At 36.9% G+C, this 26,587-nt stretch overlaps 1 protein-coding gene across 1 annotated transcript; it reads right to left on the bottom strand.

Annotated features, from left to right (window-relative positions):
- LOC124605303 (eukaryotic translation initiation factor 4 gamma 2) lies at positions 1–25,292 on the bottom strand. The gene is made up of 17 exons (XM_047136884.1): positions 25,256–25,292; positions 25,044–25,149; positions 18,037–18,147; positions 17,483–17,743; positions 17,214–17,393; positions 16,973–17,134; positions 16,728–16,894; positions 16,479–16,642; positions 16,248–16,394; positions 16,025–16,152; positions 15,778–15,946; positions 9,950–10,102; positions 9,715–9,875; positions 9,151–9,402; positions 8,876–9,062; positions 1,737–1,858; positions 1–1,423 (listed from the first exon to the last, which is right to left on the bottom strand). The coding sequence occupies exons 4-17, from the start codon at positions 17,702–17,704 to the stop codon at positions 1,358–1,360; spliced, it is 2,280 nt and encodes a 759-aa protein (XP_046992840.1). The 5' UTR covers positions 17,705–17,743; positions 18,037–18,147; positions 25,044–25,149; positions 25,256–25,292; the 3' UTR covers positions 1–1,357.
- Between the last annotated feature and the right edge of the window lie 1,295 nt (positions 25,293–26,587).

The following is a 26,587-nucleotide window of genomic DNA, read 5'->3' as shown; positions in this document are numbered from 1 at the left end:
TTAGTATGAAATGTGGTATTTTAATTCTTCATAGCAATTTGAATTTTGTTTTGATTGCCTAGGAATGTCTTTCAAAGACTAAATGAAACTGGAGGAAATGACATTTTCAACCAGTACAGAGAGCACAAAAATGTGACAAATACATTTGTATGACCAATTTTACAGTGCACAATTGTTGTTCCATATTGTGGACAGCCAAAAATTATCAATTGGCATTAAAATTTCAAATTCATAAAATTAAATGTTTTTAATTCATATGGCTGTGATTCAGAAGAGGAACTGGGCATGATAGAATAAAATTTGCACTCACAGTAAAAAACAACTGACATACAAAAACACACAGAATGAAAAACCTGTTATTAAAAATCAATAAATTACAAATAAGGAATTTATTTCAGTTTACACCAAGTCACAAAGCCACACACTGATCACAGTCAAACTGCAACCATGCTATTGTGCTAAAGGTGATTTCTTTTTAAAAATTAACAGTGCCATTTATCTGATCCTGTAACCGGTGGCTAAGACTTACTAGAACATAATATGCAACTACTACATAATCCCACATGCGATTGATAACAGATCATTTAGAATAAATATGAAATTCAAGCAAATTAATTGGACACACACAAGTATTACAACCAAGTATCATGGGGGCTACAATTTGTATTATAATAAATATGCACACCTACAGGCCGGTGGATGTGTCCACAATCTCATTTAATAAGGATGTATAGTAAGCTTTCATGAATAAATTGGCAATTGTTCAAGGCACACTAAGTTACAAATACATGATTACAATAGATGCTAAAAATTAAAAAATGTTTAAAAAGGAACGTACAAAATGAGAACAATTCACGAGGAAACAGCAAAAACTGAGTGACATTGTTAAATACAATATTAACTATGGTTTGCCTGTTAACAAATCCTGAGAGAAATGCATTAAAAATTAGTTAACAGGTCATTTGTATTTAAACAGTATACTAGTATAAAATTGAAATCCACTTTTACAATCAGCTCTCACAGTATATACTAATCTGTCAGTGATTTAACATCACCATTTCCTTCCAATGACAGATGAAACACCGTTCCACCTATACATCTGCATGCAAACCTTTTACAGTATCCTATGCATTGTCAAGAGCCACAAATAAACAATCTGAATAAAAATTACAACTTCAAATTACTGTAATATTTATTAATCTTTACTAACTTTCTTTTCATTTAAATGCATGCATCTGATTATCAAGCATATTGCAACTGTTACACAATACTTTCATTTAAGCCCAGCCGGATGAGTTCACGAACTTTACATGCATCAATTGGCTAATACTGGAGCTATAATTTTTACAACCCATGGTCAATTGTCTCCCTCATCTTCTTCTTCAGACTCTGCTTCTGCAAGCCACATCAGCCAAGTATTTACCTGCAAAACAATATTCACATGAGAACAAGATACTTGCTGCATACAAGTTGCTGCTTGTTGGAAAGACAGTAATTAAGCATTTCTTCTATGCACAGAAATTCAGAAAATCTTTCACATACATGTACTTAAAATACAGTGGATAATCTTTAATGCCACACTGTCTCTACTTGGTATGTATAATTTTTTTGCTATACATTATTTCACTCATATTCTGAATTTGGAAATTGTCATTAAACATAAAAATACATGAACACTTTATGCACACACAAATAAAAATCTAGTGCAGAAAAAAAATTCAGTGGGTGGGACATACCTGGAACAAAGCTTGACCCTTCCCTGGATACGCATCAGTGATATCTTCTTTCCATTTCAAGAAAGCTTCTTCCTCAACCACTTCCAGATTGTACAGATTCACAAACCAACGCAGAAGCATACCTGTAAGACAAATTAGAATGACCTTCCTATAAACATCAGATGTAATGTTTACCAGTCTGGCATGCAATCACATCACAACAATCATTACCAACACTGAAAATCTGTAAAATGTTGTGATACTATCTGTTGGCTGCACTTGTCTCTATTCAACAGGGATTATGTAGAAACGCTTTTTTGTTCATAAAATGACAAAACTGAAGCAGATGAAATTTATAGTGAATAGTGACAACTACTGTAAAGAAACAGCAACTAAACCAATGGAGCTACAGTTAGTGCATTATTGCATATGCAAGAAAGTTAACCTGCTCGGCCTCATCCTAACTCATCACAAACCCCCTTAAACGAAAGGAAGAAACTACAGTTCCACAGCTCATTATCCATATTACCATTATACACTAACTGAAACAATAATTTGGGAAAATGATATAGGCAGAAATTCTAACATAACACCTTCACCCAGCTGGCTGTGATGAAGAACTGCATGCAACTCTTCAACCCTTTATGCAAGATGGTTTCATAGTGTACCTCCAACATTTTGAGAGGAACTTAGCAGCTCCATAAAACCACCATGTTGCTGCACTGTGCTACCCTCTGTCCGGAAACTCTACTCACTGCTGGTTTGGACATCAAATTGTCATGTGAAGGCAACAAACGCACTTAGCTGCACAGAGTAGTCCCACATTAGCCATAGTTCAAGATCATGAGATCATATATTTGATATCAGCTATATTATCTTTCAAGTTGGTGTAGATCTGACATTATCAAAGTTAATTATAAAGTAGACTAATATTTTAGAGTGATCCATTTCTTGCATGCATGGGATGTAACAGAAAATTGTGAGTGATATCACCATACAACCAGTGACAGTTTAGTGACAACTGCTGTTTTAGGTTTGGAGTGTGATCATGTTTTCAAGAAGAAAATTCAAAGCAAGTTATCTGAACAGCGAAAGCAAGTGAATCATAAGCTAAAATGTTAATGGAAACACTTTGTGGAATATCAAGTGACACTGAGTATTGTACATCAAATAGTGCATTTCGACAATGAAATACAAAATTCTTCATTTCTAAATTAATATACTTTCAAAGATGAAGCTATACAGCTGTGTAACAGAGTGAACAAAAGGAACTGGAAACAAAAAAGCTGATAATGCAGTTATAGGAGAGCATTTTCCATCAACAAAAGCTCAAAGTTTCGTCATGATACACGACCTACACTGAAAGAGACAGCTTAATAGACATTTTCTGTACACTGTTCCCTCCAGAGATTTTACAGGTGATAGCATATGAAGCAAATCTATAAGCAACTAAAAAGATGGAAGGCTCAACAAATGTTGTGCATATAAATTAAGATTAAATATGTAGATTTCTTACAATAAATCTACTAATGGGCATAAAGAGATCCCAAGGATTAGGGGAACATCAGGTACTCTTAACACAGGGCACAGTGTAACATGTGGATTTGTGTTTTAAGTTATGTTGGCAGCCTTTTGTTTGACTTCTTTACAATCATTTTTTGTCACCACTTAGAGCAAGCATACTTTGCAAGCAAGTAGAATTCAGCTGTGGTGTGTAGCGGGGGGAGGGGGAAATCCATTTTGAGATATGGTAAGTAAATTTTTACCATTATATAACATCCTATTGTTCATAATTTTCTTCTTGTTTGTAACAAACAAAGGCTGTAATTCAGAGTAATATTCACAGTCATTATTCTGTATTAGTCTGCATTTTGAAGAATTTGTGATGTTTTGCAGTTTTTTCGAAGCTTACAGAACTATATATAGTTGCCCTGTAGGCACAGTGTAACAATTTAATGTGAGGCACAGTGCAACACTGTTACTGTATACCCCATTACATTACATACTAATAAAAGATAGTTATTTGCCTCTAAAATGATATGTAAAGACACATAAGAACACAATATAAACTGTCTTACATAGGGACATTCAGTTACGGACTGTCAGTGATTCCTCAAAGAGCAGAAGAAACCGATATTGTTATCTTTACTGAGGATGATAGGAGGGCTTCTGCCAAATTGGTGCTTTCAGCACAAGTTTTAACAAAGGCAGCACTTTACAAAAAATAGCAAATCAGTTTAAATTACACAATTTATGTTTCAATACATTCCAGGTATGCTAAGAGTAAGGAAAGATGAAAAACATATTTGCATGTGTCCAAAACATGTTTGTCAGGAATCATCCCTGATTAACAAGAACATTCTTTGGTATGCTACTTGATGAAACATATTCAAACATGCTACAGCCTTACACTGTAGAAGTTCCAATTCATCAACGGTTGCTGCATTCAATGTAAAAAATGTTGGAATATTCTTTAGCAATCAGAAGAGTATTTTGAATTAATTCAGCTTTTAGTGACAAAGTAAAGATATTCAATCTGGATGAAATTGGTACCTCAACAGAACAGACTTCAAGAAAAGTTTTGTTGTGAAAGGAATTAAGCAGTTTAACAAGGTTACCAGTGGGGAAAATCTTATACCTGTAACCACGCATAAGAGGTGCTTCTGGTACTTTTCTTCCCCCAGCAATGACATTCCCTAGTCATTTTCAAGGATCACATGCATACAGATGGCACATTAGAATCTGCAGAATACGAAATTGTTCCCACATGTAATGGAGCATTTTGTGAAGCATAGACAATCAACGAAAAGTCTTTCCTATTCATTGTAATTCTGTGTAATTGACACTGCTGAGAAGTCTCGTGAAATTAAAGTTTAATTACAGATCCTGTGACAGATGAAGCTAACAGTACAATCGCTGCTCTAGGAGCCACTGAGGGTCAAAGTGAGCCACAAACACACCCTTCTATCACCACCATGGGCCCTATTCTGTATCTTTCCGCCATTTTGCCAATCGGTTTGATACGCGAATGGACCAAATGGTCTTTTTTTGAAACAAGAGCCCCAACATTATTTAGCAAGCATTTCAAAAGTGATGCCGAACAGTCCTAGGGAACTGAAATGCTGTTGTCAGTTCTCCCCATCCCATGCCAACCAATGAAAAGCAATCTGCGCAGATCCACGCAGGTGCACTGCAGTGCCACAAACTAAGCAGCTAGCAGCAGACACAAGCATGCCATTTTTCACCCAAAAAGTGTGGTTAGAGTATGTAATACTTCTCGAATTTCGCTGACCATGGGCTTCCATGAATGCATGATAACGACAATATTGGCTGTGTTCTGCAAACTGTCGTAAATGTCACATTATGTCATTTTATTCCCATTCACATCGACGTCTTGTTTTGGATTTTAGGTTCCGGAATATGAATTAGGAATAGAGTGTAGTACCACACTGTATAAATACATCTATTTGTCATTTTTATCCTGTTTTCTGTCGTTCCTAAGTTGCTTCAAACTTCACGGAGGTACGTTCCATCTATGAAACTAATTGAACGCAGTTTGTTTATCGCCATACGTGTTTCGTTTCCTTTATTCGTGATGATGCTTCACAAATAAAAGAAGCTAAACGCATATGGGAATAAACTGCCTTCAATTAGTTGCATAGACGTAACATCTCCATAAATCCACAAAATTGTTTAAGACAGTGTCAAAGAATAAGAAGATGCATAGAATGTGGTTATAGCTCGCTCCTAGAGATCCAAATGATGAAGCTGCCTACTTCCCTATATGATACCTCAACAATTTGGCTCTTAAAAGCAAAATTTTAAAAAATGTCTTTTCATAAGCATGTGGTGAGTTCATTGTACTTTATAACATGCACCTGATGAATCAAAATGCTTCATATATGGTGGTATAGTCCGAAAATATTGTGGTGGTAGCCTTCCATCTCTGTCTACTGTTAACGATATGATCGCAGATAAATACCTGTGACACGCTAGAGTATAAAGATGATTGCTGCTACATTCATTCACAGTAATTTAAGTTGCGCTCTTAGATTCTTGTCTGACCACATTCTTTGAAATCGCAACGTATTTCGAAAAAAAAAAAAAAAAAAGGTTGAATTATTTGTGACAAGAAGAAGTATAAATGTCGCTGTCAGTTGTTTCATGCACAGTAATTTCATCCTTCATTTATTGAATATATGGAGGTCACAAAATCGGAGATACTCGTTACTGAGAAAGCAAACTCTGAAATGTAAATCACAATGAATATTTCAGAAAAATGCTTATCTTTGACAATTAACGCAGTCTGAGCGTGTTGCAAACACGATGACGAAAAAAATATGAACCAACGTCCTTTGCAACGGCAGTTCGTTGCCTTACTGACTTTGCTACTTAAGCTCGCGTGCTAGCGGAGCTTTATTTTATGTAATTGCAGTTGAGAGACACGCTAGCCGACTGTTGCCAATTGATGCGGGCGTAAGCCGTAAATGCACGAAATTTTGGAATGTTTCCTCTATCAGGCTTCACAAAATTCCTTTGCATTGGTACTTAAAAAGTTTTAAATGCATTTCGACACTTAATAAGTAAACCATTTGCGGACAAGAGTAGGCGAAGTCAGTAGTACTTTCAGCTAACACTCGTTTCTAACAAAGGAAAATAGTCTATTATGAACTCACTTTCCAACTGAATACGTCCTGCGGTGATTCTTTAGTAACACAATCACTAAATCCAAAGCTAAAACCACTCAATATGTTTAAAATAAATTGTAGGTGTAAATAAACCACAGCTGACTTAATGACAGGGCCATACTGAAATCCAAAACCTCTCAGTACAATTGTCGAAAAATCGGCAAGATGACTATTCTGCAACAGGTCTCAGAAGCTTACTGAACAGGAAATTCAGATAAAGAACTAAAATTGATGTCACTACAGAGACTAACCTATTGCACCGATCAGTATGAACGATACAGGATAGCGCCCCAGGCGAAGATCCACCACGCACGAGTTTAGCTGGCCCCAATATTTACAGAGATTTCCCTAAAGCTGAAGAAAGAATGAGCAGCAGAAAAAATAGAAACATTATAACAAATATCCATGTTGAAGAAATGTTCGGCAGTATATTTGAAAGAATCTTAGTGACCTGGAATAGTTGAAGATAAAATGTGTAACCCTTTATGTTACCCAGACAGTGAACACATTAAAAGCAAAAAACTGAGAACAAAGAAGAAAATTGGCCAGCTGTTCTGTTTGCTTGAGAAAAACCAAGACACCATGGATGCCCTAATTAGATGTCAAATTAAAAAGTCTGATCTTTGATGCTTTTGAAAAAAAACTGAAATTATTTTCAAAGATTCTAAATATTAATTCTGACACACACACACACACACACACACACACACACACACACACAGACACTTGCAAAACCACAATGAGTTGTGAGCTTTAAAGGAAAACACAGACATATTGAATAGAAAAGCATATTCACCATAATTTTTTTTTATTTAAGAAAAATTCTGTTGCATTGTGTTCCACCTTCTCCTTCTGGTCTTCTGATCCAGCAAGGCAAAATGCATTTCTTCAACAATCTCACAAAATACAGTTTTCTTGGTTGCTGGATATCCAACATCTAAATGACAATGACAAGCAGCTACAGAAAGAAGAGGATGGCTATGTTTAATATAATACCCTCTCTTTTATGTTTTCTCTCCTTCATTCATCATCTTATAAACCAACAAAGAACGTGAATGAGGATGAATTGATAAGACAGCGACATTACGTTTGAAGAAATACTTACCCCACAAGCCAATAAAAAGGAGTTATATAATATGGGTGCATGCAAATGAAAATTGCTATATCTCTCAATTTGAAATACCTTCTGGAAATGTTGGAAATGCTATTAAAAAGTTAGGCATTAAATTTGTCAGAACTATGACAAAGTCCTGATAGACTGAACTACAATGTATTTTTAGATTATTATTTCACTTCATTACCTCTCATGAAGTACCTTTAGTAACAAGAGTGTAGGTGTGTGGAACTGTTCAACACAGCAAGTTGGGACACCTTTAGATTCCACCGCCGAAAAAGTTATGGACAGGGAAGATTTCCTGTTCAGGATTTCTGAGAAAGGACTTTCTGCTATATCATGGAAGGATTAAAAAAATCTTGTTTCCCTCAAATTACCACAAAGTGGACGACATCAACAGTCATGTAAAAAATAAGGATAGCACAGAGCTGTAATATCATGCTCACAACTTTTGGGATCGCAATACCCATTCAAGATGGGTGTTGAAATCACTGTGTGAAACTGACAGAAGTACAAAGTGGTAGCACTGTATACCAAGTAAATTGTAGCTGTGAATTGTGTTCTCATACTTGATTTTTGAAAGAAAAGCATGAAGGACAGCAGATTCATGTTGGTCAAAGAGTTTTACCTTTCAGTCATTGCATATCTGATGGGATCTACAGCTGTACACCACTGGTGGCAAGAGACTTTAATGGAAAAAATACTCTTCACTAAACAGATTTAGTGCAATATCTCTTAACTTCATTTTAGTCGGTGATTTCACTATACAACCATGTCTGATAAATGTGTTAACCCTGATGTACTGTTCTCACTCAAAGTGTTGTATGTAATATTTGTAATGTAAAATATATACAGTTTCTTCTCCTCAAGAAAAGATTTTGGTGTTTGGGATTGGTTGGTTTAAGGGGGATGTTTAGAGTCACAAAGCATTAAAAACTGCATAAAATTATGTGAACAGCACTCACAACAAGATATTCACTAATTGCTTTGTTTCTGATGTGTGTGTCCTACTTTCTGTACACAATGGCACAGAAATACCTTCAATACAATAAATGTTACTGTCAGATGTTTCTTCAAGACTTCTGCCAACACCGTCGTGGGTTAAAATCCCATTACAGATTGCATTATATCTTCAATGTATTCATACATGTGCACGCGCAATAATCTCCACTCTGCTACCAGAAATAATACTCTTTCACATTTCCTGGCCAAGTTTCATACCATCTGTCTCTCAAACACCGAACTAATGACACCTCCCTCCCTCCCCCCCTCCCCCCCCCCCCCAAACACTAATCTTGATACTGTGCACAAGGCTTTTGAATGAGGGTACACATCAAAAGCAATCAAATTAAACTAACCTTTTGGAAATTGTTGTGAATAGCAGAAAACTTGTAAGGAGTAAACTGCTGTTACTTGAAGGTCTACATGCTCATGCAGGAATGCTTGCAATACAGCTTTGTACTTCTCCAACAAAGTCTTCTCCTTCTCAATTAAAGTTTTATCTGGAGGGGTGTTGGGATCACATCCTTCTGAGAGTGTTGACTCCTACAAATTAATAATAATCTTATTACTTTAACAAAAACACTGCAGGTATAAACAATGTAACTCAACTAAATGAAACGACAACTCATACCTGTGTGATATATTTCAGTAAAACAGTCATGAGAGCATTGATAAATCCAGGATCTGTGTGGTGTGAAGGATCAAGATTTTCTTTGATCCACTTGTAAAACTGTCCTGGATTTGGATCTGTCTGAAGCTGTTTCCACAGTTCAGACTGAATACGTAGTAAGGGAAATAAGAAACTAAGTCCACGACCTTCCAGAATATCTGCTAAACGTTCTTTTGTGCGATCCACTTCAGGAAGCATGTTGAGGAGATTCACCTGAAATCCAGGGAAACATTCATGAGGAGGAAACACACAAGCACAGTGAGCTTAAGAATGTCTGATATTGGGAGAGAAATGATGTCTTTAATAGGTTATTTAACATTTCTTCAGAAAAATTCATGTTTTTCACCTTTTATTTGGCAACAATATTTTTATTTATAGTTACAATTGGGATGCTGACTTTTAGGCAGATACAAGTGTTTTCCTTATAAAGTGACTATATTTAATGAGTGAAAGAATATAAAGTAAATGGCTAGCCAAACATTACAAAATTTAGAGTAACTACTGAATTGGATAAAACTCAGTTACCTTGCTTTCATTAAATAGCTGAGTTAATTTTGATTTATCTTGAGTCTTGAGAAGTTGTTGCAGTATAAGCAAGAACAAAGGGTAATGTGCACCATTTTCAGTTACTTCAGAAATCTCTGCTAACGTCAGCAGTCCTTCAGACACAGCACTTGCAGCAAATCCTAAAAATTTAAGAATTTTATGACTACAGTGAAACCATAAACTATTACCACCAAACTGATAAAATTTCTCTTACCTGCCACATATGAATATATACGCGGTATCTCTTGCTCTTTTTCAGCCATTATTACAACCAGATCACGGAATGCGTCCATAAAGTTATTCGAGGTGATGAGAGACTCTTTCTTCATGGCCATAATTAAATTTGATGCCAGTTCCCTATCTGAATCTAGAACAGAAATGAAATGAGTATTAAGGACTTACCTATATTGCAATTATCTTTTTGTATGCTGTAAGTGGGTAAAAGAGCACTTACAGGTGACCTGGCTCATTTGTTGCATGCTGCAGTTGGTAACTGTTTGTACAATGAGCAATGTCAAATGAACAGGACGAATCACAAATCTGGCATTGCTCATTTGTAATTTTCTTTCCTTTGTAAACAAGTTAGATAGCATAAGCAGAGTTTAGGTCCCACCATAACCACCACCTTGGAATCACAATGCATTTGGAAAAAAGAGCCACATGTGTGACAACCAAGATGAGATATGGTTCTCACTGGGTACCTTATCAGCCAACTGGTTACAACAGACATATTGCCAACAGTAGTGCCCTACAGAAGAGCCTGGTACTGAACGTACACTCTAGCCCTGTTAGTGTTTGCCATTACATTTATTCATAGTTACAGAACTAAAATAGGTGGACATAAAACGAAATCCTAGTAACAAATACATTTGTACACAAATATAAAAATTTTCTTCTCTGCAGTAGCACATTAAGACACCATAAGCTCAAGGTAACAGAGAAACTCATTTTTAGTGTCATTTGTTCATCATCAGTTTAATTCTTACTTGCTTCGTTAATATTTCATGGAGTTCAAACTACAATCTGCCACACTACTAAAATCTCTAATGCATTTGCACTAAACACTTGTCTACAAAAAAGTTTTAAATTTGTTCACAATTACAGTCTATGTATACTCTGGAACTACGTTTGTCCAGTTTCCTCATATAAACACAGATGCCTGAAGAAATGTGACACTTATGATTTTGGGACATTCAAATAAAGCATGTATGAATAGATGCAGTACACTTAACACAGCAGCATAAACAACTAAAATGAAGCATGTCTTGTGTTTTAGCACAAATAAGGTATAAAATTAGAACAATACTATTAAATTACTGGAAATATATACTAAGACACAACAATGCATTGGTCCACCTCTGGTGCTGATCCAAGCAGTTATTCAGTTTCACATAGATTAATAAGAGTTATTGGATATCCTCTTGAGGGACATTGTGCCAAATTCTGTCCTAGAGTCCTAAGCTGGTTGTAGGGCCCCATAATGGTCCAAACATTTCTCATTTGGGGAGAGATGTGGCAATCTTGCTAGTCAACATTGGGTTTGACAGGCACAAACACAGCAGAGAAATTCTTGATATGTGCATTATCTTTCTGACATGCAAGCACAATATGACTTGCCATACAAGGTAACAGAGGATGTAGAATATCATTGACATACCACTACACACAGAAGAATACCGTAAACATACTGGTGTGCTTCAGACAACAACCAAAGGGGAACCGCTATGAAATGAAATGGCTCCCCAATCACTCCCGCATTGTCAGGCCATACAGCAGGAGACAGACAGCTTGGTAACCAACCGCTGTCCATGGCATCTACAAGCACATCTTCAACCTGGAATGTCCTTTAATGGAATATAATTGTCTTCAGTGAGTAGTCATGTTTCGAATGAAGCTCCAATGATCAGTGAGGACATATCTGGAGACACCACAGACAGCGGTGGGATAGCAACTTTACTTTTGCCCACCACACGGCCTGACATCAAGGAGTCTTAGTATGTGTGCCACTTTTCTTGCCATCCACGGCATCCTTACAGCATGCTAGTATGTCGACCATATTCTTCAGACCATTTTGTTGACCTGTATGGCAAGCCCTCTTGGGCCTACACTTCAACATAATGCCCGTCTGCACACACCAAGAGTTTCTACTATATGAGAAACCCTACGTTGGCCAGCAAGGTTGCCCAATCACTCCCCAATTCACGACATTTTGAGCAGTACTGGCAGGACCCTACACCAAGATCGTGATTTTGACACTAACACACCAACTGGACAGAATTTGGCACAACATCCAAAAAGTCTATCAAACAATGCCAAGCAAAATAACTGCTTGCATAAGGGCCAGGAGTGGATGAATGCATTACTGACATGCTGAATTTGTGAAGCTCTTTGTCTTGAATAAATCAAAAATTTCTGAAATTGTAATCATTTGTTCTGTCTTTGCACATACATAACATCATCTGATTTCTTGCCTATCTGACCAATTCCTTTAAGTGTATGTTTTTCGTCTTAAGAGTGTATTATTATACACAAAGCTGTCAGTATCAGGGAACTGTTCCACAGGCACCTACAAAACACACTAGTACAAACAAATTTAAGAATACTAACTGGGCGATTCCTTAATTTGACACAAAAGACCATCTCAGGCTTCTTTCATATTAGGTACACCAAGAAACCCAGATAAGAGATGGGAAACTACCAGTTTTCAGAGGTATATGACAATTGTGAAGTTTTAGGTCTGCAAAGTCTGAAAACAAATTTACCTGCTTATCTCAAAATAAATGACTATATTTCTGGTTCTAATTCAGATACAGCAATGGAATTTTTATAGTTGCAAAGCTAATGATTACAGAGTTTTACACCAATATGCAACATGGCAGGTTTCTAAGTCTTCACATTCAAGATCACAGACCTTTAATATCTCAAAAGACCCCACTCCCATTTTTTAGAAATTACTGCAGTGCTCCAATATGCTGCTATATACAGTGAAACCTCTTTATAACGTTCCTCCATATAATGTTTTCCTCTATGTTACATCCGTTTTTTTGGTCCCGACTAAAAGCCCATATAAACAATGTTAAATTTTCCTCTTTACTGCATTTCCTCTACATTACAATTTCCTCCATGTAATGCTCATATTTTTGTACCCCTGGTTAATTATTTACCTCTCTATAACATTTAAGTGACTGGATGTAGACGCATCATTTTCCGTTCTGTGGATCCACAGTTTGCACCGGCTCGGAAAGCCTGCACTCAGCGTGTTTCATATGTCAGCGGCAGATCCTGGTCGCGTTACATGTGACTCATTCTGCTTGCGATCTTTTTGGCACCATTTACTTTCACCCATCCACCTACCGGGTCCCATGTTTTAATTACAAAAAACTAATCATTTGATACATTGATCATTTGCAAATGAATATCATACTACAGTATTGTGAAAGTTTAAAATGTCATCTATGGCACCATTTGTCAAAGCTGATTAGTGGTATCCCAATCTTCAGTAATGCCCTGTAATTATTATTTGGAAGCCTTCCTCTTTATAGTGTTTTCCTCTACACAGCGTTCAGAATTTGTGGTCCCTTGAAAAACGTTATATAGAGGTTTCACTGTATATGGTGAAAATCAAGATGACCCCCCCAAAGGAATTAGACTCAAAAATTTATTTTCATGGCATCAGTACAGAACCAAGTAGTGCACAAATATGAAACACACATTATTAAAAAGTATTTAAGTAATGTAGTAAAAACACAGTTTATATTACTGCAGTGGTATTAGGAACAATGAAAAAGCAATAAAAAGTGGTTAAATCTCCTTTCACAAGTCTTCAATTAGATCGTTAATGTTCACCAGATATGATTCAAGGAAAGTGTGTCCTTCCAGAGGGTGTCACTGGATGCAGTCTTGTTGAGAATGTCATATCTTCTGGTAATACAAGTGACTGGTTTGGCAGGAAACTCAAGGGGTGGTGGTGGTGGTGGTGATCCATATGGAGGCAAGAACCTGGTGTGTACTTCATTAAGTCTGTGAGATATGCATCCACCAATTATATAGGCAGGCAAAAAAAATTCACTTATTTTACTTAACAGCATTTCACTCCCCATAGCAAAGAGTAATGACTCACTCTTCTCTGCTCACTAAAGAAGCAGTATTTCTTTTCACTAGTTATGTTAACACGTACTACACAATGAAGCTTATGGGTACCTACAATTCTCATTATATTCTTGAAATGATGTTTCAGCTTGGTTAACGTCTTTATAGTGAAGGGAAACCAATGTGTAGTCAAAGGCTCATTAAGGAAAATGTACGTTGCACAACAGCTGCTTTGGTGTCAAAAAATACGGTTTTCAGGAACTAGCATGAGGCTGGCAAGTGTTGCTACTCTCTTTACAGTCTCTCAAACCTACCACAAGGTCCTTTACCATGTGCTGTCACAAAAACATGCTACTCTGCTTTTACATCAACATCTTCCTTAGGGTAGGACAGATTCATGAAATTCTTTCTATTTTTGTATCGGGCAGCACAGCCACCAGAAAAGTAATAAATGTCCCTTGCAGTTGGAAAGTGGCAAACCGATGAAACTGTGCTGGAAAGTACCCACACGCATACATAGAGAATATCATGCTTATGGCACTCAGATATTTCCACATATTATATGGTGTGTTTTATCAGCATTTGCATATCTGAAGTAATCTACTAGAAGACAAATTGTAACCTGTGAAATATTCCAGTGAAATCTGTGTACTTCGTTCTGAACAGTGATGGAGTAATTCTCTGCAAAATTACAGATTACAAGATATTCATTTACTTTTTATTCTTCTTTAGTGATTTTAAAGACTTGACTGCCGCAACATGATACAGGAGTGTGGTAGGAACTGTGTAAACTCTATGCAAACACGTCAATGGAATTGTCTGTTGATTTAGTTATAGTTTCTGTAACTACCCAGCTTATAGTTAACCAACCATTACACGTAATTTCGTCAATGAAGTTCATTATAGTTCATTTTTTGTCCATTGATCAATACCAACCTGACAGCCATGTCAAACTTTGACAATAGGGGGACACTTAAAATGTGCTGGAAGTGCACGATTGCATGTAACGAATGCTGTACAGTGCTTTTATGATCTAGAATTCAAAGAATAGTGTCAGGACCTGTACAATTTCCTTTTCATTTAACTACTTTTCTGGAAGTACTTAGCTCAGCTGAGGCAACACCTGTACCCATTGACAAGTTCTGTGATACTACCTTTCTACATTGGCTGCAAATTTTTCTACCTAGCAATACATTAGGACACTTGTTTACAATCCACAACCTGAAAATTCCTTAAACTGTTATGTATCCTTGAATGCCTTTCTTTAAATGAACTGCAACACTACATTTTTGACGTGGAATTCATTTTTTACAAACTAGTACTTAATACTACTTAACAGCACTTTTACACAACAATGACTAAACAAAACACCATGGAATAAAATTATCTGGCTGTTAACAGCAAGAAATGTTCACCAATTTGTCAGAATAATAGTGACTGCTGCTGTTTGCTGTTCTGGAGAAAAAAGCCACATAGCCACTTACAGCATTTTGTTAGTGTAATAATGTTGACAAATTTTTTAGGCCCGACACCTTTGGTGTGCTATCTTGATTATTTACCATATTTATAGTAGCATATTGGATTAACGCAACTATTAAAAAATGAAGATGGAGTGTTCCGAGACAAGATCAAAGGTTGTCAATGACCTTGAATGTGAAAATTCTTACAAACTCCTTATGTTTCATATCAATGTAAAGCTTTACTTATTAGCTCTTCAATCAGAGAAGTTTCAATGCTGTATCTGGATTAGAAGCTGAATTATAGCAATTTACATTTAGACAGATGCACGTAATTATCACACAATATCCAAATTTTCCATAATTGTAACTTTCTTCACATCAGTCACATACTTTTGCAAAATGATAGTTTTCTGCCTCTTATTTGTGTCACTGAATGCACAAAATTTGGAAGAAATCAGAGGTGTGTGGGTCGAGATATATATTTACTTCTTACCATTTTTATCTAAAGTGTGTGTCATAATTTTGAGGATGACATATCGTGAAAAACGTTCTGGTACTTTCTGTTCCTTATATGTACTTATGGCATCTTCCAATTTTGTGGAAGATTGGTAATCATTCATAATTGACTCAATCTTCTTTAAAACTTCTTCTTTGTTTGGGCCCTGAAAATTCGTCATCTAGTTAGACTTTGACAATGCAATTTGAGTAACAATTTCCTTAAGTTTTGATCCACAACTTACCTTGTCTTTTTTGTTGCTTTTTTTGCCTTCTTGTGGAGATGGTTTGATGAGGATATTATTTTCCTTCAGTAAGGGAGGAGTTGGTTTCAATACAGGAGAAGAATCTGGCCTTAAACTTGTCTGGCGTGCTATCAATTTAGAAGAGCAGAATTGATTAAGCTTTGACCTTTACACTGCAATTATAAACACATTAGAACAAAATGTCAATAGTTAAATCACACACCAGCATTAAGCCCAAGGGCTGGTTTTGCCATTGCCTGCTTGTAGACAATAGAACTTGAGGGAGGCCTTAAAGAAACATCATCCAAATTCTCTGGTCCCTGCGGAATTATTGTAGGTCGCTTGAATCTTGGTGGTACATCCTTTACCCCTAATACAGATAAAATTTTAAAAAATGAGGTGGTATACTTAAAGAATTTCAACAGTATGAAATATTAGTTCATAAAATACAAACCATTACTAAAATTTTGCTGATGAGAATTGTTCATGTTTCTGCTTTGTTTCCCATGATTCTGTCCAAAATCCTGTCTGTTATTCCCACCACCTGAATAGAAACTTTGCTGCTGCTGACGTTGCGGACGACCAAGACCACTGGTAAATCCATTTCCTGATGAGTACCTAGAAAACGAAGTGACATCCTGAAAATTTACAAAACTTCTCTGAACAGATAGTAATTATCTTGCGCAAGATTAGCACTACTTACGGGAACTTGTCATGTGACATGCCAATACCACCAAGAGGAGGAGGACCTCTTAACGGAAATGAAGACATTGCAGGGCGTGAGAACATATCACTTGAGCTTCTGCTTCCTGGTACGCCAATGTGAGAACCAAATCCAGGGCGACCACCTCTGATATCATCATCTCTTATCTGGAAAAGAAGACAAATGTATTTATAAAACCTGTAACAAGAGCACAGACTTAACCAGCAGACAAGAAATGTTTTTACCTGATGTATAGGCATTGGGCCCTCAACACTCGCCGCCTTGCGAGGAATCCAGTTGTTTTGTCTGAGTTCTATCACATCTTGAAGCATGAAGCGGATTCTCATTGGCAGATCCTTGTTATCTGCATGAAGTGCCATTCGTTCAAAGTATTGATTCATCAGCATCTGCAAAATAATGATAAACATTCATATTTGGGGAAGTCACTGCTTCCTGTTCTGGATGGAAGTTCAGAATTTGCCTTACCTGGGCCCTTTCAGTGTCCAAGATGCGCCCACAAGTCTTCATTATCTGACAGAGGCACTCCAAATCCTCCGCCAGGTCTTTCGATGAGCCACCACGACTCTTTTCGTGTAATAAGGATTGAATACACTGATGCAAGATACTTTCTGCAAGGATTTCCAATTTTCCCAGTTCTCCAATGAACTATTTAACAGGAAACAGAAAGGGCAAAAATCAAAAATTTAAGCTTAAACTTGCTCATTTAAGATTTGACCCATGTCAAATCAACCTACCTTAATGTTACCAAGCATTTTGCGTTTTGCGAACTGCCGCCTTTCCTCCTCTTCTGCCCCCAACGGTCCATTGTGCCCTTCAAATTCTTCAGTTGCTCTTGATCGGTTTTCAAATTCAGCGCGACACTTGCTGAGCAGCAGCCGACGGAATGTACAAGGCCCAGGTGGTGGTTCAAGATTTGGTGCTTCCTCTGACAATTTCTTGCACAACAGTGCATACATAGAACTGTACTTCGGCTCATCTAGTGCCTTTTCGAATATCTGCATGAAAAATTATGAAGAAACTTCAGTATCAAACAGCATTATATGGAGAACACACTTCTATGCAAATTTTAGTGTCATTCAAATAAACATCCTTCAAGCAATACTACACAAATGCAATCGACACTTTTCAATACTGGAAAGTCTGAGTGTCAAGTGATACTGATAAGCATAGCTCAAAAATATTGACAAAAGCAATCAAATTGTCTACAGAAGTACCTGTTACTAATACTATCAATTCAATTTCACAATTCAGAAATTAAGAGCACAGTACTCAAAATAACATAACATACCAGTAATATAACTCCTGTAAGAATCTTTGGGGATTTGAGGTCTGTACGGAGCAGGTCATCACTCAGCTTCTGGAATTTTTCTGGGGTAAGTTTATTGAGGATCCCCCGCACCTGAAAAATTAAACTATCAGCATCTGCAACAGCATGGGTTTCCTCTATTACCTGAACAGTGAACAATTCGAATTTTAAACAATTTATCTTCAATCTTCGCATTTGGATAAATAATCTATAGCGGTGAACTTAAGCAAATACCTAGTATATACCAAACAGACAAGAACATGAAAGGAAGTTCCAACAAAAATGTTAAATGACAGTACTTTCGCAAGTGGCCTTTTGTCAGTCAAGGGTAAAATACTGACAGGATTGGAATAAAATGTCTTTAATGGCTGTGTGGGGCAGTTCTTGCACTTTGGTCTTTTCACACAGATATGGGTTGTAATTATGAAAGAAATTTATGACAAAATGACCAACTTGAGAGCAAACATATACACTTTACACATTTTTTATTACTATCTTTTTGGAAAGTTTTTTGAATGAGATTACCAGTTTTGATTATGCAATAGCCATCTTCAGGGCCTAATTACTCCTGTTGCGTATGTATGAGTGAGCGACAACTTTTTTGGAAGGGTTGGAAAAATTATGGAGTAGTTCCTCACTTCAATTCAACAGACCTGCTTGAGTATGTGGTGTAGCTGTTCTAGGGTTAATTAAACAGCAGAAGGGACGGTTAGCGGTGTCCCATGCTCGTGTTTGGTGGAAATTTACCAACAACTGCTACTGCATAGGTGAGATGCCTTCTCCCTCCAACTTATCCTTTGTTCTCACAATCCTCGTGGCTTCAATTTATTTTAGTCCCTCTACTGAACCTACATTTCCCCATGTTCCTACTGGGCCATTCTGTGCCAAGTGGTCTAATATTGAGAAATTTTCCCGCATGACCATCATGGATTTTGATGAAATTTTGTATGAACATTCACACATGTTCTCAATGAACACTGGTAAAGCTTCAGTTTCAGAAATTCAATACTTGCAGAGATATAGTAACTTGTTAGAAACCATAGCACAGCTTCCAATAGTGCATCCTTGAATTTTCAGCAACTTCGAGATATCTCTATAAGTAACTTGGCCACCTTATACAACTTTTAGAGCTCTAAAAAGTAAAATATTAAGAAAAGGATTTCTGAGCAATTTTCATACAGATAATTTGAAGCGAAGTTGGGCGAAAAAATAGCTGGTTAAAAATATGTGAACTTTAGTTTTTTATATCTCCAAAAGTAATTGTGCGATGTACATGAAACTTTGCACACCATAACTCACCAACACAAGGTCTTCGAATATAAAATTTCATTCTCCTATTGCTTTCCATTATTTCACAAATCTAGGGTGAAGTTGGCGATTTTTCAAAAAGTGCTAAAAATGGGTATTTTTAGTCAAATTTTTCAAAAAAGTGTTTTCTCCAAACTCTTCTAAACTATGGTCATTAGAAAGAGCATATTCTAAACTATCTAGAAAAGTGAATTTGGTTTTGCAATGCAAGCATATAAGGCCCTAAAAAGTAGCATCATCAAAGAGGCACACTGGAAGTTTGAACACATTTTTTCTGGCACTCAATACCCGAAACCTTTTATTATGCCCAATAAATGTTTATAAGTGCCTTGAATAACTGAAATAAAAAGATCTGGTAAATGGGCAAAGAGACTGTCAGAAAAACTTGAAAACTATGAGAAGTAGCCCTTCTGCTTTTATCGTAAGTGTTCATCTGCATAAAACTCTTCTCAAGGGGGGAGGGAGAGAGAGAGAGAGAGAGAGAGAGAGAGAGAGAGAGAGAGAGAGAGAGAGAGAGAGAGAGAGAGATCATAAAGAACTCAATGAATAACAACTTCATATTGTTTGTACTTCTCAAAATTGTAAATATTTACAACTGTAAAATGAAGACCTAATTTTTGGATTCAATTGTATAAAACATTTTTCCAAAAAAGAATCGGTTTGCTTGAATCATGCATCAAGTGATGTAAATTTTCCAATCAATATTGCCGAGATTTTAATACCTAGGTGTTGTAACCTGTGAACTTTTGTCTTAAAGTTATTAGGGAAACATGTGAAATTGGTTGGTTAAACATCTAAGAGTTTTAATTTTGTATTTAATCACACTTAAATGTAGCCTACCACCTTGGTAAATATGTAACCACTAGTTTCACAGAGAAAATTATCAAGATTCACTGTTTATAGAAAATATAATTGCAACAACTACTTTAACAATCAGATCGTTTCATTATTGTGAGCCTTGTTTGAACAATCAGTATTTCAGTGGTGTGTTTGCAGCATAGTGAGTGGGTTCTCTTGACAGTGTGGCTTATTAAGTGATTCGTAAGACCATCAAAGTTTGTAATATAATTTACAAAAAATTGTTTTGATTGTGTCTTTTATAGCATATCTCTTATTAGATTTTTTCATTGGTATTATACATTGTGTATAATTTTATTCAGTAGCAATTTGTCTGAAATTTAAGCAGATTATAATTTGCACTTAGAGGCCAAATATATTATTTAGCCACTGATTAGAGATGGATGCAGAAGGGAACAGCATACCTTCCTGCTCAATTGGGCAAGGAGATAGTGGAACAAAGTGTCATGTCACTTTCTTTGCCAAAAAAGCTGATTTAAAACGGTTTGCGGATTTTAGTGATGAGGAAAAAGAGTTGTTGGTCCAACGTTCTGAAGCAAAGCTGGACAATACCTCTCAAGTTTGCCTACACCATGAAGCCCTGTCATTGACACAATATGAGAGGGGAAAAATAATAATAATAATAATGCTTCAATCCCTATGGGAAGGTGAATCAATGTTAAGGCAGGAATTCACTCTCTTGATACTGAAACAGCTAATAAGGCTTCTGATACGTTGAAGAAGCAGCTTGTTAATAACATAAAGCCAGGTCAGAAAATTTGTGCGGCTTGCAGAACTACCTTAAATAAACCCTTGCACGAAGCTTTATCAGCCTCATCATCACATTTTGATGAGGACTTTACACCAAAAGAAGAATTAAATAGTAGCTTATTGTCTATCGGTATTTCACCCCTGAAGAGAACAGTGAGCTACAGAGATAAGCCCCAATATGTGAAGAAGAAAATTTAAAAGGCTCAAAATGTGATTAAAAACAGAATTGTAAATGCAATGGTAGTAAACCAACAAATTGAAGATGCTAGTGAAATTAAGGAATGTGGAAACTGTGCCGATTATGCACATTTGCTGACTGAACTGAAAGCCAAGATGCAGAATGCAATTCATAAAGAACAGATGCAAATTTTAACCTTGGCACCTGTAAGTTGGACAGTCAGACAAACAGCAGCTCAGTTCGGAGTGTCCGAAAGAATGGTGAAGAATGCTCGGAAGCTTAAGGCAGAGAAGAGCATTCTGGCACTTCCTGAAAATAGGCAAAGCAGGAAATTACCAGCAGAAGTTGCTAGTAGAGTGCGAAATTTTTTTGAAGATGATGAGTATAGTAGGGTGTGCCCTGGAAAAAAAGATAGTATTTCAGTTAGACTTTTAGATAGAAAGACATACATGCAGAAAAGATTGTTACTTTGCAATTTATGGGAAATGTATGTTATCTATAAGAATATAAATGGTCCAGAAATGGAATTCTCAAAGTTTTGTGAACTTAGACCCAAATGGTGTGAAACAGTAGCATCAGCTGGAATGCATGCAGTTAGCATCTGTGCAAGTCACCAAAATGTTAAGCTTATGCTTAGCGGAGCTGGTATATGTGAAAATTATATGGAGATATTCCAGCTCCATCAGTAAATTCCTCTGGCCGGCAATACACCATTCCTCTTGATATTCATCAGAAAATTAATGTAGCATACCAAAAATTGAAATAGCTTAGAAGAAACAATCTAAGGAACCCAAGAGTGCCTTCTAATTTTACACAGGGCACTTAATTTTACCATCAGGGTTGGGAACCTGTGTAAAGAAACCCTTATCGGGCTTGGGATCCGGTGGTAAAAAAAAAACCACCCGTGGCTGTTGTTGCTAAGCTATCGGGCGTTGCCCCTATGGCAATGGGAATGGTTTTCTCAGGTGAAATGAAACTAACAGTGGTTAAGCCACCATGGACCATAGCAACTCATTTATACACTTCTTTTCCATCAGTAGGTTTGTGGTGTTCATTAAACAGGCAACTAATAATTAGATGATTATGCAAATAAATTTTACGATTTACATTCATTCTTAATAATAATAATAATTGTGTGTGTGTGTGTGTGTGTGTGTGTGTGTGTGTGTGTGTGTGTGTGAGAGAGAGAGAGAGAGAGAGAGAGAGAGAGAGAGAGAGAGAGGGGGGGGGGGGGTGACAATTAGGAAATAACATTGCTTCTATTTTTCTTCTTTTGCTATTCGGACGTAAGCTAGGTCCTATTCATCAGGACTTCTTATTTCACTTATCCCAGACGTTAATAAACGTGTATAAGGCAAAATAAAAGATTTCATGTATAATTTGAGTGCCAGAAAAAATGTGTTCAAACTTCCAGTGTGCCTCTTTGATGATGCTACTTTTTAGGGCCTTATATACTTGCATTGCAAAACCAAATTCACTTTTCTAGATAGTTTAGAATATGCTCTTTCTAATGACCATAGTTTAGAAGAATTTTGAGAAAACACTTTTTTGAAAAACTTGACTAAAAATACCCATTTTTAGCCTTTTTTGAAAAATTGACAACTTCACCCTAGATTTGTGAAATTATGGAAAGCAATAGGAGAATGAAATTTTATATTCAAAGACCTTGTGTTGGTGAGTTATGGTGTGCAAAGTTTCATGTACATCCCACAATTATTTTTGGAGATATAAAAGCTAAAGTTCGCATTTTTTTTTAACAGCTATTTTTTCGCCCAACTTCGCTTCAAATTATCTATATGAAAATTGCTCAGAAATCCTTTTCTTAATATTTTACTTTATAGAGCTCTAAAAGTTGTATCAGATGGCCAAGTTTTGTTTCTTTCATGCAAATACTTACAGAGATATCTCAAAGTTCCTGAAAATTCAAGGACGCACTATAGAAAGCTGCGCTGTGGTCTTAAACAAGTGACTCGGAAGTATTGAATTTCTGAAACAAACTTTACAAGTGTTCATTAAGAACATATGTGAATGTTCATACAAAATTTCATAAAAATCCATGAAGGTCATGTGGGAGCCTCTAGACCACTTTGCATGGAGTGACCCTACTTACTTCAGTCTGGGCCTCTCACTTTCGTTCGTTACATTTTCTCTCAGTGGCTTCCTACTCCAACCAAGTCTAAACATTCTTTACTTACAGTTTCTTACTGTGGCTGAAATAATGCTAATTGCTCCCTGTTAAAACATACGTATAAAATCTACAACAGTTTTTGTTGTGGCGTAACAAGACAGCTACGCCACACTGAAGTAGCCGAAGGCACGCGTTAATCTAGAGAGAGATCTGAAACAGGATACGTAATGAATGGTAGCAAGAAAAGTACGTAGCTGCTATTACTTAACTTTTAATCCGTCATTGGTTTACAACGTTCTTGATGAGACATTTCGTACGATAACTATCAAACTATGTAAGGCTAATGGCGCCTTGTTAGGTCGTAGCCATTGACTTAGCTGAAGGCTATTCTAACTGTCTCGGCAAATGAGAGAAAGGCTTCGTCAGTGTAGTCGCCAGCAAAGTCGTCGTACAACTAGGGCGAGTGCTAGTCCGTATCTCGAGACCTGCCTTGTGGTGGCGCTCTGTCTGCGATCACACAGTGGCGACACGCGGGTCCGACATGTACTAAATGGACCGCGGCCGATTTAAGCTACCACCTAGCAAGTGTGGTGTCTGGCGGTGACACCACAGTTTTCATGGCTGAAATGTCAGTGTGTGCAAATCTCCTTTGCTTGAAAGCACAGATTGAATGCTCCAGAGTGACTTAACATGTTTCAACAATAATATTAATCAATCTAAAATAATGGAGAATATATGTGCTTGTGTGTTTCACCTAAGCATTTCAAGCACCTTCAGTGGTTTCCACTCGAACACCCAAGAATGCCCTTACTCTTCTACACTACGCTACCTTCCTTAACTAAAAATTTACTGAATTTCATTTCACTACACTGTCACTGCAATTTAACCTTCCTCACAACTTGACGAACCAATGGAGAAGAATGTAAGTCCTGTTAACATTGAGGTCATTAGAAGGAGCAGAAGCTCTGATTATGGAAAGATAAATTGGCCTTCCCTTTCAATGAAATTGTTTGCAGTGATTTAGGGAAATTGCACAAAACCTAAATCTGCATGGCCAGACAGTGATTTGAGTAGTCTTCCTCACAAATAAAGCCAATGGGCACACACAGGAAATTAGTTGACAAAAAGCAGAGTACACCAAAAACAACTATAAAAAATACTTTGTTAAAAATTCAATTTCGAAAGACAAGTAACTTATTCTAATATAAAAACAAAAAAAATCTTGAAACTAGCAACATATGTTTAATTCATTAGTAACAAAGGACATCAAGCAGGACTCTCTCCCACCCACCCACCCACCCACCCACACACACACACACACACACACACACACACACACACACACACACAAATCAGACTTATGCACAGTCATACATAAAACTTCCAGAGGTTGCCAGAAAAACTAAAATTACACAAAACCATAGAATACCACAGACTAAATTAGAAGTGAAAGGGTCTAATACACAATAGGCAACATTATTTATAAACAATCTTAAAAGGTACACCCTAGTAACACTGACTTGATTCTGTCAAAGAAAAAAAATTAAGACATTTGTTTGTATATCATTAAATGATAATAGGAAAAATAGTTAAGTGGCCACCTACAAAAGAATGTGAAATTCACAAGTATAACCATTACCAATTACTTCAACACCGAATTTACATTCTAACATCTGAAAAATATAAAAGCACAACTACATGTTAATGTTTACACTTCATTTAAGGAACCATAGCTACTGATAAAAAGCAGACAATGAAAGGCTGTACCTTTCGAAAAACCAAATCTTCATTGCCTTCTGAGGTGAATGCATCTCGTCTTACAGCTGAAGGAGGGATCCAGCGCCGATTTACGGAGTGGGTGCGAGAATCGTCCCTGAAACAAGGACAAATGTTACGAGTAGTCTATAGATTGTACAGTACTGGTATCATCACTTATGATACGGAAAAAGGGCCTCTACTTAATCCGAAAGAACACTTACCTTCCTCCTGAGACACGAGAAGCACCCCCCGGTCCTCTAGGGCCGTCCGTTGTTGCTTGTTTGTTAGCCCCCCGGACAATAAATAATTAAGAGCCTTGGGTGAAATGGGGTTGGGGTGCTGAAACAAATAAATGTATATTTACATAACTATAGGTCAAATATAATAAAACATTTACATAAACCCTAACACTCTGGTGCTTTCGCAAAAGCCAGCAAATCAGAAGATATGAGTCATTAAAATGGCGTAAATTACTGTACGGGGACAAGGGACCCTTGCGAGTAATGACGGATCAGACGTCCGCCATCTTCACCTTTTTACGCACGCTTTCCTAGTACATAAACCCTGAACTCACCAGGTAAATTAAACACTTATACTGTCCTTTGTACGTGCAACTTCGATTTAAAAATAAAATGTCCTCACACTCCCTTCTCGAAAACTGACGTTAGCACCACACGATTCAAGATGGCCTTAAAACTGAGAACTGTGCAAAATCACTTGACAAAAAGTTGAAATTTATTAAGAAGTCCGTTCCAGTAAGTCACCAAATAAACTTAAGACTTTATAAACGCTCGTTTAACAGTGCAGTAACCTCCTACACACTTGTCTTTAACAACTGTCAGCAATGTTCTAGCTGTTTCTTCCTAGCAAGGCACTTCAACGGAAGCCTGGGAAAAGTCCGTGCGTTCACCCTTGTAGTCCCCACCACCACACTACACGTGCTTGGGATGCATCATTTGTCAATTAAAGAGCACTACGCAACGTAGTGCAACGAAACTGAAAATCCAGAGCTTCATATTCTTAATTAAAAGCGCAATATCCAACGTTTATTTTAATTTGGATCTTATACATGCAATGCGATTCTCACTATGAAAGAATAATATTCTACGGGTTACACCAACTACCTTCAAGTGATTTGACATTTGCAGAGCTAAAAACGCCCACCTTGCAAGACGTTCCGTTGCAGATACAAAGAAGGGGTAACCCGTACGATATTTTCAACGGAAAGGAAATAAATTTAGTTTTCTTCAATAAAGCACCCAGTGCCATAACTTGATACGCTTGAAATATAAATAACATCACTCGTAATACCTGAAGTCCGATGAATACTGTTATCCAGAATGTGTAGTCTCTAAATGAAGGGTTCAAGACTTATTACATAGAAACCATTTGCAAATATGACGACACGGATGTAGGTCGCATTCGCCTTCAAAGGAAGGTCAGCTGTTCTCTGACGTTTCCAATCCAAGGACTGTGTAACCTTAAGTTTCAACACGTCAAAACTACATATGACAATTTCCGAGAACTGCAATGTGTTTGCTTATCTTATCAGA

The sequence above is a fragment of the Schistocerca americana genome, chromosome 3 (genome assembly GCF_021461395.2).
Source record: "Schistocerca americana isolate TAMUIC-IGC-003095 chromosome 3, iqSchAmer2.1, whole genome shotgun sequence".
NCBI classification, from domain to species: domain Eukaryota; kingdom Metazoa; phylum Arthropoda; class Insecta; order Orthoptera; family Acrididae; genus Schistocerca; species Schistocerca americana.
Note: the sequence above shows the minus strand (reverse complement) of the source record. Positions and strands in the feature narration are given on the sequence as shown.

Coding starts and splice junctions, on each gene's coding strand:
- LOC124605303 (XM_047136884.1), bottom strand. CDS start 17,704: ATGTATGCACTGTTGTGCAAGAAATTGTCAGAGGAAGCACCAAATCTT. Junction 17,135..17,213: donor TGGACACTGAAAGGGCCCAG/GTAAGGCAAATT, acceptor ATTATTTTGCAG/ATGCTGATGAATCAATACTT. Junction 15,947..16,024: donor AAAGCAACAAAAAAGACAAG/GTAAGTTGTGGA, acceptor ACGAATTTTCAG/GGCCCAAACAAAGAAGAAGT.